This window comes from Spea bombifrons, chromosome 6, assembly GCF_027358695.1.
Source record: "Spea bombifrons isolate aSpeBom1 chromosome 6, aSpeBom1.2.pri, whole genome shotgun sequence".
In the NCBI taxonomy this organism is placed as follows: domain Eukaryota; kingdom Metazoa; phylum Chordata; class Amphibia; order Anura; family Pelobatidae; genus Spea; species Spea bombifrons.
The window spans coordinates 20656708-20674177 of record NC_071092.1 but is presented as its reverse complement, the minus strand read 5'-3'; the positions used below and the strand labels follow the sequence as shown (position 1 = coordinate 20674177).

The 17470-nt window shown below is 42.2% G+C and overlaps 1 protein-coding gene across 2 annotated transcripts in view; it reads right to left on the bottom strand.

Moving 5' to 3' along the window:
* The window catches only part of LUC7L2 (LUC7 like 2, pre-mRNA splicing factor), a 28623-nt gene extending 22483 nt beyond the window's left edge, over positions 1-6140 (bottom strand). The window contains exon 1 of one of the 2 annotated variants that reach the window (XM_053469083.1): positions 5861-6140. In XM_053469083.1, the coding sequence (XP_053325058.1) occupies positions 5861-5921 (61 nt within the window). In that variant the 5' untranslated portion in view covers positions 5922-6140. The remainder of the gene's footprint in view (positions 1-5860) is intronic. The other variant, XM_053469084.1, reaches the window with a different exon arrangement.
* Between the last annotated feature and the right edge of the window lie 11330 nt (positions 6141-17470).

Sequence of the window (17470 nt, the reverse complement as noted above, 5' to 3'; positions counted from 1 at the left end):
ATTATAGAACACCTATTTTGCCATCCACCAACACTAACCCATTAACCCCTTAAGGACAATGGGCGGTCCCTAAACCCATTGAAAACAATGCATTTTGAGCCTGTACATGTACGGGCTTTGTCATTAAGGGGTTAAGGATACGTGTATTTTAGACTATTTTACTCTTGAAGAATTCTTGCCATGTCTTTGTTTAACCCCCCAATCTTCCATTGCTTATACCCACACAACATTTCCCCCCTAGAACAAGTAGGGCTTTCTTCTGAAGATAGTCTCACTTAAATACACTATGATTTAATATGAAATATAAGAAGAAGCAGGCAAAAAACATTCCCCAATATTGCAGTGGGTTTCGTCATTAGAATACTGGAAAAGACAGGAAAACACCCTCAATTAACACTCCCTGGATAACGCCACGGCCCACATGTGCATTTCAGTTTCAAAATTTGAAAGTTTTCACAGATTGGATTTATGGTGCCCAAGTCTCGTTTGAGGCAGTATGGTGGCCCTACAGTATAGTTTAAATTAAAACAACACATACAATTTTGGAAAACTAGACAACCTAATCTATCTAGGGGCATATTGGCATGTGTAATGCAGTTGTTCCAAACACCTTCCAAAGTTGGTTGTAAAAAATAAAATAAAGAGGGGTGGTAAAAACTAAATGGATTTGTTTTTCCTTTTAGCTTACAGCATGTGCCACTTACTGAAAGAGGTCATTATAGAGAGACCTGGCCGAAGGAGACAGTAAGGACAATCTTTTTCCAATTTTGGCAGCACACTCCACATTTTTTCTAGGGATTGAGGGAATTCTTAAAAAAATGTGCTTGCATTGGACCAAGTAGAAACAAAATTCCAGAAATGAAAACTTGTTCACTGTTTGTATTTTGTAAAATAAAAATGAATTTTTAATGGCAAGCCGAAAACAAACTACCAGTTTTTTTTTTGTACCTTTTTCCTCCTTATTTTAAGGTATGCCTGTATTAAATGCTCTGCAAGATGAATCCCTCCCATTGATTTATTGCATCCTTTTACACATGCTGACTTTTTTTATTTATTTAATTTATTTAAATACACCTGCCTCTGCTGCAGACTTTAACTGGCAGTGTTGTGTCATCATGTATCACAGACAGTAGGCCCTATATTTAACTGCCAATAGTTCTTGTTGGCCAAGCGCTGCCGATTCCCCCTTAAGTTGCGTATTTGCTGACAGAAGCATTTTCTATTTTATTTCTTACTGTCCCGTAGGCAGCAGCTTCAAAACAAAATAACTTTAATGGTACACTAGCATAACAATCAAATAGATGATACATTTTGTTAAGGTTTGTGTCCCAAAACAATTTCTCAACTTGTTCACATATGGTCTGGGCAACCTGGAGATACAAAGCTATAGTCCTTACCCTCAAATTCAGAATGCCTGTGTAGATAATGTGGCACTTTCAGAGCCTATAACATGTTCTTTTAGATCTTCAACACTTTAAATGGTATATATATTAGGGCTGCAACAACTAATCGATGATAATCGATAATGAAATTCGTTAGCAACGAATTTAATTATCGATTAGTTGAATAGATTATAAAATGAGGTTTTTTTCAGAGCAAATGCTCTGAAAAATACCGCTCATGTTATAATCCGTTTACTGTGACTCACAGGAGTCACAGCAGCAGTTGCTACTTACAGTTCCTCCCTGCAGTCACTGCCAATTAGCCCGCCCACTTCCTTTTTCCAGTCCCTCCCTGCAATCGCTGCTGGAGAAAGGGGCGGGGCCAATCGACAGGGAAAGAAAGGGGTGGAGCCAAATGGCCAATTGGCTCCTCCCATTTCCTTAGCATCACCATGGCTGTGACACTCATCTGAGTATAAAATTAATATTTGGGCTGCTGAAAGTTAGGGGAGGTGGGGGTTAATTTAGGGGCAGTTATAGTTAATGGGGTGTTTAGGGTTAACTTAGGGGCAGTTATAGTTAATGGGGTGTTTAGGGATAACTTAGGGGCAGTTATAGTTAATGGAGTGTTTAGGGATAACTTAGGGGCAGTTATAGTTAATGGGGTGTTTAGGGTTAATTTAGGGGCAGTTATGGTTGATGGGGTCTTCAGGGTTAATTTAGGGGCAGTTGTGGTTAATGGGGTCTTCTCTTCAGTATTAATTTAATGCTGAGGACTGAGGGTTAATTTAATAAGGTTACCTTAAGGTGCAGTTAGAGGTAAAGGGGGGCAAACTGAGGGGAATCTAAATCCTGGGGGCAGTGAAGATTAATCCTGTTTTTATTTATAAAATGTATTGTGTCTGTGAACGAGTCTGCAAATCCTATGAGGGCACTATGGCATATCAGGGGGGTATACGGCATACCTGAGGAGGACGGAGTGACATATCTGGGGGTATAAGGCATATAGGGTATATAAGGTGTGTGGCATGTCTGGGAGGGCAGTGTGGCATGTCGGGGAGGGCAGTGTGGCAAGCCTGGGCTCAAATATGCATAACTGGGGGGCAGGTTGGGGAAATAAAAACAAGAAAAAAAATTTATTCTGCCGCTTGTTTTTAACATCCTATGTTACTTTACTAAATAATTTAAAATAAATGAAAAATTTAATTTTTTTTATCCGATTAATCGAAAAAAATAAATCGGCCAACTAAAAGATTATGAAAATAATCGTTAGTTGCAGCCCTAATATATATAGCTTAATGTACCTTTCAATTTCATCAGGGGCCCATCCACACTTGGGTGGAGGGTATACATCTCTGCAAATTTAGTTTATTATACTGAGAGTCTTCATTTGGCAAGTACTTGCACAAATTGGATCTGTGATCTAGTGTGACGGTATTGTGGGTATTTTAAGGATTTCCATTAATACGGTCAAGGTCCAGAACAAACCAAACCAAACAAAAAACATGGCCGGTTCGGTAGAGTCTTATGACATTTGACAATACAATAACAGGATTGGTTGCCAAAAGAGTAAAACTAAAAATGTGCAGCATATACATTGTGTGCACAATTATTAGGCAAATTGTACTTTTCAAGATTAATTTTATTATTGAACTACATTGCTCTCGGTCTATCCAATATGATAAGAAACCTTAAACATGAATATTTAAGCGAAAGTACGTCTTTGGCTTTCTTAGGAGAATATCTATGTGTGCACAATTATTGGGCAAGTATTAGTGTGAAGAATTATGCAACTAAATTAAAACCGATAATTTTCTTACAGGCTTATTTCAATCTATTAAAGTGAGAATACTAAACAAACTCAAAACGTACAAACATTTGTGACATTTACAAAAACAAATCAGTGACCAATAGAGCCAACACTTAATAACCGACGTAAGCCTTCCATTCATGGAGTCTGTCAGTTTCTTGACGATCAACTTTTTGTTCAGCAGCAACCATAGCCTCCCAGACACTGTTCAGAGAGGTGTGCTGTTGTCCTTCAGCATAAATCTGCCGTTGAGGAAGGGCCCGCAAGTTCTCAACAGGGTTTAGGTCAGGTGAGGAAGGGGGCCATGTCAGTTTTTCATCTTTAAGGCCTTACTGGATAACCACGCAGGGAAGTACTTTGATGCATGTGATGGAGCATTGTCCTGCATAAAAATCTTATTGAAAGATGGACTTTTTTTTACCGCTGCCGGTAAGTCTACTTAAAACCGGCAATATTTTGAGAATTGAGTTTGAGGTCACCTCCAACCCTGAAAAGGTCCAACTAGCTCATCTATGATAATACCAGCCCACTGAACACCTTGTACTTCTGGATTAGGGCCGCAACTAACGATTATTTTCACAAATAATGATTTTTTTCCATTAATTGGATAAATATCCCCTATATGCCACTCTAACCTCCCAGACTCCTTGGTGTCTAGCAGGAGCATGCGGTGAACATCTGCGAGATGCACGTAGACAACCTCTGCTGCTGGCCAGCACTTCTGCTGGAGCTTATAAGATATAGCGCATCTCATAGACGTCCACCGGCTGCCAGAGAGGAGGATCCAGGTCACCTGCAGCGCTGCAGTGGATCCTCCTCTCTGGCACCCGGCAAACGTTGCGTAATGCGTGCAGACAACCTCCGCTGCTGCTGGCCGGAAGTGGACTTATTAGGTTTAGAGGGGCAATTACATTTTTATGTGGGTGATTCAAGTTTTTATTAACTCTTATGAAATGGTCATTTAAAAGCTGCATTTTGTGTTTACTTATTAGCTGGATGGTCTGAAACTTTTTAATGCCACAAATAAGTAAAAATAAAAGTTTGGAAGGGTGCAAACGCTTTCATAGAATTGTTCTATTATGGCTTTTTTTTGTGGTCATACATTAAGTTAGAGTTTGGGGACCCTCCAGAGATCTTTATATGACATCAATTTGAGGTAACATTTCAGTATTAAAAGTGAATTAAGTGTGAAACACTGTTTAATCATACATACAGTAAATTGTAGCAAGATTAAAAATGTAGCCTTGCTGCATTGACTACAAATGAAATATATATGTATTACAGTTTCTTGTGTGCATGAAGAACAAACCTGTTTCTGCACATATACAGTGAGGTACCTATTACAACTTTTAAAAAGTTGCATTAAAGGGACACTCCAGTCATCATATGCACTTTAACCCATATGATAGCTGTGTGGTCCTTTTAATTTTTCAAGGTGTTGCTGGAGGAAGTCAGCCACACTCATTTTTTCATCTTCTTGACTATTTTGCGTGCAGGATATGTGTTCAGCCAAATACGTACTTCTCCCTGCATGTCATACCTTTTCCCAGTCAACTCTAGCACCGGCTTGGTGAAGGCTGCAGGCAGGGTTCTATTCAGACCCTTATAAGAGACGAGAGCCCCCGCTGATTTCCATGAGAACGCTTACCTGCCACCGAGCAGTGGTAAGAAGTATCAGATTACAGAGGAGGGCAGCTCCTTCTAGGTCAGGTGTTTAAGACCTATTCCCCCTCCCCTTTAATTATTATTATCTTTTATTTATATAGCGTAAACAGTTTTATGCAGCGCTTAATACAATACATATATTCAAGGCTTAAAATAGATTGTTTTTGTATAGGACAAAACAACTAATTGCTGGACAACTAACTTGCATGCTCTCCTACGTTGGAAATATCATCTAGAGAACGAGTACTACCACTGAATAAATGTTACCCTGAATAGAATAAAAACTGGAGCTTGAAGGCAATATCGAGTCACAGGTTGCTAGCGGCCACCTAGAGTGCTATGTTCCAGTACGTGGCATGCCTGAACCCACAAAAAGGCAATCAATTCAAGCATTCTCCATAATCCTGGGATGCAGTTAAAGGGTAGTATGATGTTTCATACATATCCACTGTGGTATACTAACAAAAAAAAGGCGACACTCAATTGTAATGTGCATTAAAGAGTCTGCAACAAGCAGAATTATGTATGCCCGGGAAACCCAAACTTACAGGTAACATACTGACTAACTTTATGTACCAGGATTTTAAAAAAAAAATAAAAAAAAATCATTTCTGAAAAACGAAAACTGCGTACCATATGTCCCTTCGGATGTCTGTACAAAACAACCAAGGAAATATTTCATTACTTCCGGAATTAACAGTTGGCTTGGTCTGATTAAACACACACACGTACACAGCCGAATGAACTTTCCCAGACTTAGAGGCTGACAATCATTAAAAATCGCCAATGCATCCGCAACACCATTAACAAATGCGGTAGTTTGTAATCACTGGGAGAACCACACTGTCAATCATCCCAACCCAATAGTAACCTTCAATCCCGAACAAAATGAAAACGATGTGGCGGATTTAAGGACACAATGAATTAAGAGGATAACTCACGTGATACCAATACAATGCTACAGACGATACCAGTAAGATAGACAACACAACAAACATCTTACCATCCCTAGAGGTCCCCATGAGCTGGTCAAGCATGGCGCGCATTTGGGCCTGCGCCGACATCTTGATAGAAGAAAAGGCCCAGGACGTAAGTAAAATAGCCTCCCGCTCGAGCTCAGCCCACCCTGTGTATAAAGCCCGTGCGATAAAAGAAAACTCCACTGTGTTCGAGAAAAGAAATAATATAACAGCAACGTAGCTCGCTTCACATAAGACTGCCTGCTTCAGGTTGGCGGGACCCGGTAGCAAGCCACAGACACAAATGCGCGTTCTTGTTATGCGAGAACTCGCTTTGACACGAACGTTGGAATTGGTTGGCTATCATTCGCTTACACACGCAAACCCTGATTGGCTGCATACTCCCTGCCTTTATTTTTCCAGTCTACTGCGTGCTAAATCATCCTCCATTTTCACAGAAGTAGGTGCTGATTGGTTTTAAACTGTCAATATGTGTTTTACAAGCACAAGGTTGTATGATTATGTCAAAACCGTTATCTTCGTTTTCGTCGCTAACGCTTTGTATTGGAAACACTATTACGATTAATACATGATATTTTTGGAAATGAGTGCCCTAAGAAAGGAAAGTAAGTGGTATATTTGACGGCGTTACGGATTATGATGGCGCTATATAAAACAATAAATGATAATATTAACAAACGACCAGTGGTTGATGAAATGGGGACGTGGTAGAAGACATTACCTCCCCCCCCCCTTTTTATTATTATTGTAATTTGTTGTTTTTTGTTTTCTTCCCCCTCTCCCCTTCCCTACCCTCTCTCACCTCCCCTGGCCCTTCCTTTATGTGTCTCCCTCCCTACGTACTGCCTCGGTCTTTGGTCTTCTTTGCTCCTGGCATTCCCCTCCGGGCCCATAGTACCATGCTCCTGACATAGGTGTTGACCTATACTACACTTATGTATTGTTCATTGTTGCTACAGCCTTGTGGGTCACTACTGCTTATGGACACCTATACTGAGGGACATATTGTTTACGTGGACTTGATGCGTACTTCCCCCCCCCCCTGTTTTTTCTTTTCTGTATCCCATTTCCCACTTGAAAAATCTAATTTAAGTTTAGGAGGCAATCGTTGATCGTTAGGGGGTTAAAGCTTTGACAGCGGAGTTTGCAAAAGAGTTGTGGTTACAATTTCCTCACTTCAGTATTCATTATAAAAGGCTAACACTGGCTGGTCTCTCCAGCAAGAAGGGACATCCCTGCAGTAATATGTAATTTAATGGGTAAGCATACATAGCTCTTTCAAATCAGGAGTCCTCCGCCCTACAGTGTATGGCAGACGTGGACGCCACATGGGGCCCCTGCTGCCAATCTCGGTGTTGCTGAATGCCTCAACATCGAGGCACTACAGCAACACTGTTTAAGTGAAGACAGCGATCTTAGATCACTTCTTAAGCTTGTTTAATGCCATGGCACTTCATTGGTCATTGACAGTTTTTACGTGATGTGCCTGGCACGTCACTGGATGTTAAGGGGTAAAATATATTTTAAATTATGTTTAAATATATGTATTAATCTATGGTTTAAATTTCCCCCAAATGATGTGGCACATTTCAAGGATGAGATTAACAGGGATTAAAACTGCATTCTATAAAAAGACATTTTAACCTTTAAGTGTGGGAGGTTAGGCCAGATTTCACCCCCTGGGAGGCCAGAACATTTTCAAATATTTCCGCAACCTTACTTTTAACTTTTACCTATGGCAAACAACATATGGGTTTGGGGTTTTTTTTTTTAGCAAATGTTTGCCTTTTTTTGGGAATTTTGTGAATTGTGAAACACCATATTAAAAATTTCATATTTTCATTATTTTTTACTTTATAAATCTACCAAAATGGATGAGGTTATAATTTTATTGTATACGTGTGGATTTAAATATATTTTTTTGTTAACTTGTACTGAAATGTTATATTAACACAAAATTGTCTTTTATGATAGGGACAAGTGATAAATCCTATGGCCAAACAGCTATAAGTTATCAAAATAAATAACTGTATACATTTCCTGAAAACTCATATCAAGGGCAATAACACAAGGATTATTGTTTTTTTATTTTTTTAACGTAATGAGTCACGCATAACTTTCAAAATATAAGTTATTTCTTTTTCGGCACCACCGCTACTCCTATCCAAGAACAAGCAGCACCTGTAGCACTGGCTGAGGGTCCCCAGCTGGAAGGGCATACAGCCCCAAATGGAGTCGGTGACTGGGTTCCAGGAATAAACTCTGGGAGCTGCAGAACTGTCAAGTTCAAGAACCGGATGCGTGGCCGCAAAACAAGCCAGGGTCAACGACAAGTGAACAGGTCCTGGTGGCAGTGACGTAAACATAGCACAAGCCGGGGTCAGCACCAGGTTAACAGCTCCAGGTAAGGGAGACGTAGTCATAGAACAAGCCAGGGATCAGCAACGGCATAGCAGGTCCAGGACACAGAGACGTAGTCATAGCACAAGCCAGTGTCGTCAACGGGTTAAAAGGTCCAGGCCCATTCTTCTTCATGACGTTGCTTCAGTTCATTGAGGTTTGTGAGCATTTATTTATGCATAGCTCTCTTAATGTCCCACCAGAGCAGAGATTGGGCTATTGCAACACCTTGATTCTTTTCTTTTTCAGCCATTCTGTTGTAGATTTTCTGGTGTTCTTGGGATCATACAGAGGAGTTCATGGTCGACTCAATGACTGCAAGATTCCCAGGTCCTGTGGCTGCTAATCATCACCCCTCCACCACCATGCTTGACAGTTGTTATGAGGTGTGTTCGTTCTGATATGCTTTGGTCTTCTCTGTCTGAAGGACATTGTTTCAGACATCTTGTGGTTTCTTCAGATGCAACTTTGCAAAACTGTCCTTTTTCGAGAGAACCCTTTCAAACAAACCATACTTGTTCAGTCTTTTTCTAATTGTACTGTCATGAACATTAACATTTAATTAATTGAAGCATGTAGAGTCAGAGATGTAATTCTTGCTTTTTTGCAATTTCTCTGAGCATACCACAGTCTGACCTTGGGTAAATTTACTGGTATGTCCATTTCTGGAAAGATTGGCAACTGTCTTGAATGTTTTCCACTTTTGAATAATCTTTCTCATTGTAGAATGATGGGCTTTAAATTGTTTGAAAATTGACTTCTAACCATTCCAAGACTGATGGGCAATAACAAATGCTTCTCTAAGATCATTGCTGATGTCTTTGCTCCTTGGCATTGTGTTAACATACACCCAAACGCTCCACACCAGCAAACAGCTAAAATTTTGGCTTTTATGGAGATGGTCACACTTGCTGATGATCAATTAATCAAGGGCATTTGATTAGCAGCACCTGTATTTTAGCATTAGCATCTTAATTCCAATTGAAGCAGTAAGGGTGTTCGTAGTTTTGCCCACATGGCTTTTCCATTTTGGCTTTATTTTTGTTGAATAAAACATGACACAGTATATGTCATGTGTTTTTGTTCATGTGAGGTTGAATTTACATTATTTTTAGACCTGCTAGGGAACAGATGATTGTTATTATGTCCTGATATGTAAAACCATAGAATTCAAAGCGGGTGTACTTTCTTTTTCAAATGACTTTAGCTGGCATTTTTTCTTACACTACAAGTGGAGCCCTGAGATATATGATTATGCGTCTCTCAAATGTTTGACAAATTAAATTAAAAATATATTAAAGTCTCTCTAAACATTAAAATAACAATATATTGCTTGAAAGTGCACCCCTCCAATGTCTCAAAGACACTTCACTTGCCCTTTCAGGTGGCCCACAGCAACCTATACATTTTCCAGGAATAGAGAATTTTTTCCCTCAACCTTTTTGTTTTCCAGGGATATTTGAGAATGGATGCTGTCCTGACCTAACTAGAACAAGGAAGAAAAGTAATCTCCTGTGTCTCCAGAAAACATGGATACCATGTATGTGTGGTATGTTAGCATAACATACATTACACATTTCACGATTCTCTGGGATAACTACCACTAAACACCAACACAGCCCCCACAAAATATATATTCTCTAAAAAAACAAACAAACAAACCCATGAAGGTTTTGAAAGGCACGCCACTTACATTTCTGTTTGGACCTGTCAGTCCTCCAACAACTAGCTACCTCCACTATTTCCCCGTCATCCTCCTCTTGCGAGTAGGCTGATTTAAGACCTTACCCATAGTGCACAGTCATGTGATCGTGAAAGTCATATGTCCACGCTAGGGAGAGGCATATACGCACATGACGCCACTGATCACTGATGTCTATTGCCAGCCCTTTTTGGACTTGTTTCTTGTCAGGGAGTGACTGTATAAATGTTGGACCTTTACTCTGCTTTTACCCTTGGTTGGTGTGACTTCTTGTGCATAACCTTTTTGTGTCGTGTATGCTCCACGATACCAGACCTGGCTTGTTCCAGTGACCTTGGCTCAGTATCATAATCTGCTTTATAGTGACATTCCATATTGACAGTACCTGACCCAGCTTGTTCTAATGACTTTGTCTCAGTCTCCTGATTTGGCATGTTTGTGCATTTCTGCTCCACTTTCCAGACCCAGCTAGTCACTGTCATTTCCCTATCTGTGCATTATTGTTACAGGCCAGCTGGAGCTACAAATGGAATAAGAACGCATGTCAGGAATGTTTTGGGATGGATGCTGCATGCTGGGCTACCTTGGAACAAGTAACCCAAAAAATATCTTCTCCTGAGCACATAGATACCACATATATGTGATATGTCAGCTTTACACAGTTACAGTTTTTAAATTCTTGTATAAAACTAGCTTGTATGCAAATACTTAACAAAGCAACCTAGTGAATATATCTAAAGGCTAAGGGTCTGGATATAATGTAAGGAGTGGTGTTGTTAGTGAATAGTGATAGTGTTATGTGTGGTTAAATGTTAGGGTTAGAGCTAGTGTATAGTGTTAGTGATAAGGGGTGATCATCAGATCAGGTCATTAGCTATTGATTGGTGATACTGATCAATGATCATTGACCTAAACAGTTACTAAAATCAGTGGTCAGATGTTACAGATTAAATAATTATTGCAAAAATGTAAAATTGTTCACTTGTAAGTGACACATTCAGGCTACTTTCATTGTTTAGTGAGCCCAATTAATGATCAATGACCTGAAGTGTCAGACCATAAGCAGTCAGCAATATGTATTAAGTATATATATTTTTAAAAAGTATACAATGTTCATTTTTATTATTAACCTCTGAGAGTTTTTTTTGTTTTACCTTGTATCTGGATAACTCTTCAGTCTTCAGGTGATAGAAAACTATCACCTATGTAAGGGGGAGAGTCATCAGGGGCTGTTATGATGATCAGATTGCTTGCATTGGTCAGAATGAACTAATTATCCCCGCTCCACTCTTGATTGGCTTTGCTATAGTTTGAACCGCTGCAGGACTAACTGCAAACAACTGACCCGGAATCACCTGTGACTTTCTGGTCAGCGCTGTTTGAATTTGTTTTAATATCTTAAGTTTATCTTTAAGTGCAACTACATATAAGATACATGGTTGGTTCCACCTTTTCAACTATGTATCACATATGTGGATGTCACTCCAAGAGTTAATTTGTGAGTGGCCCTTATTTTGTTGTTTGTCTCAACTATTGTGATTTCGCTGCTTTTTTGTGGATCACAAGAAAAGTATGTGCAGAAGGCTACTGCCAGAACAATTATACTGGACAATGCACTGTGGACAGTGTCTAAAATTTCATAGCCTCCTAAAGTGTCTAAATGTTCTTAGAAGGAAGCGTCACTTAATGTATTGATGGTCCATGCTGTGTCCTTATGTCTGTTAAAACTTGATCAACCTCCTTGATGCAACATTAATTCAAACAGTCTCTGTTGTGGCCTCAAAGAACGGCGGGAATCCTGTCCATCATGCCCTTGACTCTGGATCACCCTGTTGGTAGTCTTGATAAGGAAGGTAGGGATCTGGATCAAGGAATCTGGATCTGACTGCTGCAATATCAACAAAATAGCGTAAAGTCCTGTTTGTCCGTTTTATACAGTGCTTGATTATCAATCTGCCCCCTTGTGTGATGTCATCTTCGTGAGCCTTACCCTATAAAAGGGTGCAGTACGCACATACGCGCCCCATAGAGCTGGTGGTGATCCCAATTTGTTTGTTTTCGGGCCTAATGTTCCAGGGGACCACAGAAGTGCCTGCTGCAGACTGGGTAAGTGGAAACTCGGGGATGAGCTCTGCAAGTACCCCTGACAGTGATGCCTGGAATACTGGATGTATCCTCATGGATCGAAGTAGTTCCAACTTGACTGCCAACGGGGACATAATAGATAGTACCTTGAATGGTCCAATGAACTTGGGTCCCAACTTCTTGGTAAGGCAGCTCAATTTGAGGTGTCTTGTGGATAACCAGACCTTTTCTCCTACTTGGTACCCAGGTGCCTGGACTCGATGTTGGTCTGCAAAAAACTTGTAACTCCTTTAGGCTTCGTGTAAAGAGGTGCAGAGTCTAGTGTAGATATGAGTGATATTTTGCAGATGCTCAGAGACAGCTGGTACTGGTCCTGTCAAGGGAGTTCCGGGGAGCATGGACAGATGAAAACCATAATTCGCAATAAATGGAGACATGTTGATGGAGCTGTATATATGGTTATTGTATGCAAACTCCACTAATGGAAAGAATGATGACCAATCATTCTGGAGATAAGTGGAGAGCAGGGTAGATATTGCTCCAGTGTCTGATTCCTCCTCTCCGTCTGCCCGTGTGCAAGCCATCACCAAATGCTCTCCAAAAATGCGAAGTGAATTGCGTGCCCCTGTCTGATACAATCCTTTCAGGTAACCCATGCAGCTTGAATATTTCTTTAATAAATGCTGTGGCTGTCTCGGTGGCTGAAGGAAGTCCACTATGGGCAATGAAGTGAGCCAGCTTTGAGAATCAATCAAGCACAACCATCAATGCGGTGTATCGCTGGGATGATGGTAAATCTGTGTTAAAGTCCATCGATATGTCCCTCCAGGGACGTGGGTTTCTTATCTTTTACCCATTCTTTGACTGGTATTGGCAATTGTTCGTAAAACTATGAGCCTCCGGGGTGATGCCATACCTGGCCAGCAAGCGTTCCTTCACCCGTTTATAGTCCCGGCTCTCTTCCTTCGGTACCACTTGGAATGCCACGGCAGCTCTGCCCGTTAGACGGCTTACCAAGACGGTCAGCCAGTAGCTTTCCTCCAGCCCTTGTAGTCGACACTGCTTCTTGAAGACTTGCAGGAAGCTGTCTATGTCCTCCTTCCCGTCTTCAAACATTTGAAACGCCGCATAGGGCCATTTCTCATGGGAGGCACCATATCCGGATTCAATTCTTTTCCCGGCATTGTTCACCTCTGCCATTCGGAGCTGTGTTGTCTCCGAGATAATTTTTTTGGATCATTTCCCGTGGGGTGTCTTTGCCTAGGAGGTCCAGGCGCCACTGGACTTCCCTTTGAACATCTGACATGTCCGATCCCCGAACAGAGGACTCGCTCCTCTGATCGCCTTCCATCAGCTCCTTGATGATAGCCGCCTTGCTCTAGTCCTCTAGCTTCCAGTGGATCTTTGAGGGTGCTATGCTTTAATCGATCGTTGCCTTGCTTCATCCACTGGTAAGCTGTGTTGCTGAGACCGGGGTCAAGCCAGCGGCTATATCTCATCCAGCTGGGCTGGTCTCAGTGTCAGTCCTGGAGAAGTCGGATCCCGCCGCTGCCAACCAGTTGTGACGGACCGACCAGGGACCTCAGGTTGTCCCTCTCCGCCAAGAGCGACTTATCCCTTCAGGACAATAATTCCCCGCAATCCGTAGGCAATATCCCCGAGCAAAGTAAAAGGATATCGCTATCCAGTACCCAAATAACCAGGCAAGACTAGTCTTTAGGTACAACAAGAGGAGAACTGATTTATTTTAGACACAGACGGCTGGATATATCCAGCAAAACATATTAACATAAAAGAAGATATTAGGATACAAACCGCCCCCTTATCTCCCAGACCTTAGTGTGCTGTGTGTAAATATTTAGGAAATAATAAAATAAATTTTTATTAAAAACACACAAAAGGATAACATGGCACTCTTTACCAGGGCCCATAGTCTGTAGTAAGGAGGCTGGCATGGCACGGAGGCTTCCGTGACACACGGGATGAAGGGACATGGTATTAGGTAGTTCCAATTCCACAGTCAAAGGGGATACGATATGGGGAAAGGACCTATGAATCTTGGTCCCAATTTCTTCGTAGGACAAGCGAGTCGGAGATGTCTTGTGAACAGCCATACCTTACCACCTGGATGATAGACCGGAGCAGTGATACGATGTTGGTCAGCAAAGAATTTGTATTGTCGTTGAGTCCTTGTCAGTGTTTCACCTAGTAATTTATATGTTTTGGTAAGGTTTTCAATATGTTCAGACACCAAGGGAACAGAACTGGGAATAGGAGAGCCCGGAAGCATAGAGGTATGATATCCGTAATTAGCATAAAAAGGGGACATGTCGATGGATGTGGTTGTTGTAAGCAAACTCCACCAGAGGTAAGTAGTGGTCCCAATCATCTTGGAGGTAGGTGGTAAAACAGCGCAAGTACTGCTCCAATGTTTGGTTAGTGCGTTCAGTCTGGCCATTACCCTGGGGATGGAACGCTGTGGACAAGGACCGCTGTATGTGGAGCTGTTCGCACTGAGATCCCTGGTCTGATACAATATTCTCCGGTAGGCCATGGAGGCGGAAGATCTCTTTTAAGAAAAGGGTAGCTGTCTCGGTGGCTGAAGGAAGGTGATCGATGGGAGGAAATGTGCCATCTTGGTGAAACAGTCTAGTACCACCATTAAAGTCGTTTGGCGGTTGGCAGGAGGAAGGTCAGTGATGAAATCCACGGAGATATTTGTCCATGGTCTTGAAGGAATTGGAAAGGGTTGCAGGAGACCAGTAGGCTTTTTGTGGGTCTCCTCGGACCGGGCACAGGGAATACAGGAGGACACGAAGGCTGTGACATCATTTTTTAATTTGGGCCACCAGAAGGTCCGTTGAATCATGTTGAGAGTTTGCCTTATACCACCATGACCTGCAGCCAGGGGTGTCATGGAACATTTGTAGTATACGAAGACGATCTTCTGGAGAAACATAAATATGGCCGTTATGATAATAGTAGCCATGTTGATACTGTAATCCTGGAATATCGGGGGAGTAGTCTTCTTTGAATGCTTACGTACAGAGTCCCATAAGGATTGTGACATAGCTAAGAAATTACTGGGGGAGAGAATCGTGTCCTGGTCAGAAAGTGACATAGATGAAGGTTCATACATCCTGGAGTTGCACTCCCTTCCAATCTGTGGTTGAAGGCCATTGAAGAATTGCTGTCACTTTTCTGGGATCCATCTCAATACTTGTAGGGGATAAGATATATCCCAAAAATTCGATAGTCTGCACCTCAAACACGCATTTCTCCAATTTGAAGTAGAGGCCGTTCTGTCTCAATAGTGTAAGGACTTGGCATACATGTTCTTGATATACGTCTATTGATGGAGAGAACACCAGAATGTCATCCAGGTACACGATGACGAAATGGTCCAGGATGTCGTGGAAGATGTCATTAATGAAGTGCTGAAATGTGGCTGGGGCGTTGCAGAGACCAAAAGGCATAACTAAATACTGAAAATGACCATAACAACATCAGAACGCCGTCTTCCATTTGTCGTCCTTTCGCATTCGTATCAAGTTGTAAGCTCCATGTAAATCAAGTTTAGTAAATATCTTGGTGGAGTGTACAGCTCCTGGATGAGCGGTAATGGGTAGCGTTTCTTTACGGTGATGTTGTTCAATTCCCCGATAGTCAATATATGGATGCAAACCCCCGTTTTTCTTGTGTACAAAGAAGATCCCCGCTCCAGCAGGGGAGGTGGAAGGCCGAATGAAACCTTTAGCAAGATTTTCTTCTATGTAGAGAGTTCTGGTTCAGAAAGGGGGTAGATACGCGGCACCGGGTAGGAGATCAATGGGGCAGTCATAGTCTCTGGAAGAAAGCAACTTCTCAGCATTTTTCTTCTCAAACACATCTTTAAATTGTCTGTATGCAATGGGAATTTCTGTAGGAGAAGTGGTCTGTGTAAGGCAAATAGGAGAAATCCTCAGGCAGTGGTTAATGCAATGAGTGGAAGTAAATTGAAGCACGCCAGTCTCCCAATTGATGAAAGGGTTATGGACCCTGAGCCATGGAAGTCCTAAAATGATGGGAGACACAGGGGAAGGCACTACATCAAACTGAATGATCTCGGTGTGGTCATCCCCTATCTTGAAAGGGGAACAGTCTCTCTGACTATGGGGCCGGTCTTGCTGAACAAGCTGAATAGTTATCGGGCTCTTTTTAGAGCCTGTAGGGATTGTCAGAGACTGGATTATTTCGTCGTCCATGAAGTTCCCACTTGCTCCTGAATCCACCATGGCTGGGAGACAGACTGTTTTCTTATTCAACTGTAGAGATACAGAAATAGACAGATGAGACGAAAAGTAGGAGTGTCTTCCTGTATTCGTATGAAATAACACAAACGGTTCCTTACCCTTGGTATTACGGGTACAAGCCCTGCAGTCTTTATACGTGTGGCTAGACCTGCCGCAATAGATGCAGAGGTTCAGGGCTCTGCGACGTTCCTTTTCAGCTGCCGAGAGGGGTACCCGTACTAAACCTGTCTGCATAGTTTCTTCCTGAGGGAGAGAAGGCCGGACCACGGAGTGGGCACGAACCGGTAACCAGGTAGTACTTGTAGATTGGCGTTCCACTCCAATCTCTCTCGTAACATCTTCCAAAGTTGAGGGAAATGGAGGTACGAGCAAGTTCGTCCTTAATGGCATCTGACAAACCCCAGCGAAACTGATCATGAAGAGCAGGCTCGTTCCAATTGGTTTCCAGAGCAAGATGTCTGAACTCGGTGACATAGCCTTCTACTGGCTGCCGACCCTGTCTCAAAGCACGTAACGTGGTAGTAGCAGAGGAGACCCTGTATGGATCTTCATAAAGTGAGTCAAGGGCTTCACGGAAAGACAGCCAGGATCCCAACAGAGGGCTATTACTGTGCAGAAGGTGGTGAGCCCGGAGTTGTGGTTCATCCGCCAGTAGGGATATCACAGTATGTACTTTGAATCCGGGGTAATCTGATCCGGCGTTTCAAATTGAAGAGGATCTGGCATGAGGTGATGAGTGCGCAATACTTCCTCCGGTCACCTGTGAACCATTCAGGCATGGGTACCTGAGGTGGCGCCTTCAGCAACTGGGAGGGCTACCGGAGATGGAAAGGCTGCAGCTTGTTCAGCGGGTGCGTTCTGTTGTATTTGCAAGAGGTGCACCTGCTGTCTTAATTGGTGCTGACCTGTTTGCATCTCTTGTAGCGACTGTTGAAAAGTAGCCAACTGCTGGGTCAGTGCGGTAATGGCATCAGAAAGTCCTGCGGGCTCCATGTAAGGCTTAGTTATTATGTAAGACTTGCAGGTGAGAAGTCGGGTATGCAGGATATACCCAATGCAGAAGGTGAAGGCAGGGTCTGATTCACTAAATACAGCAAGTCCAATAACGGAGCCAGGATCCGGGTAACAGAAGGCAGCGTAGTCCGATAAACAAA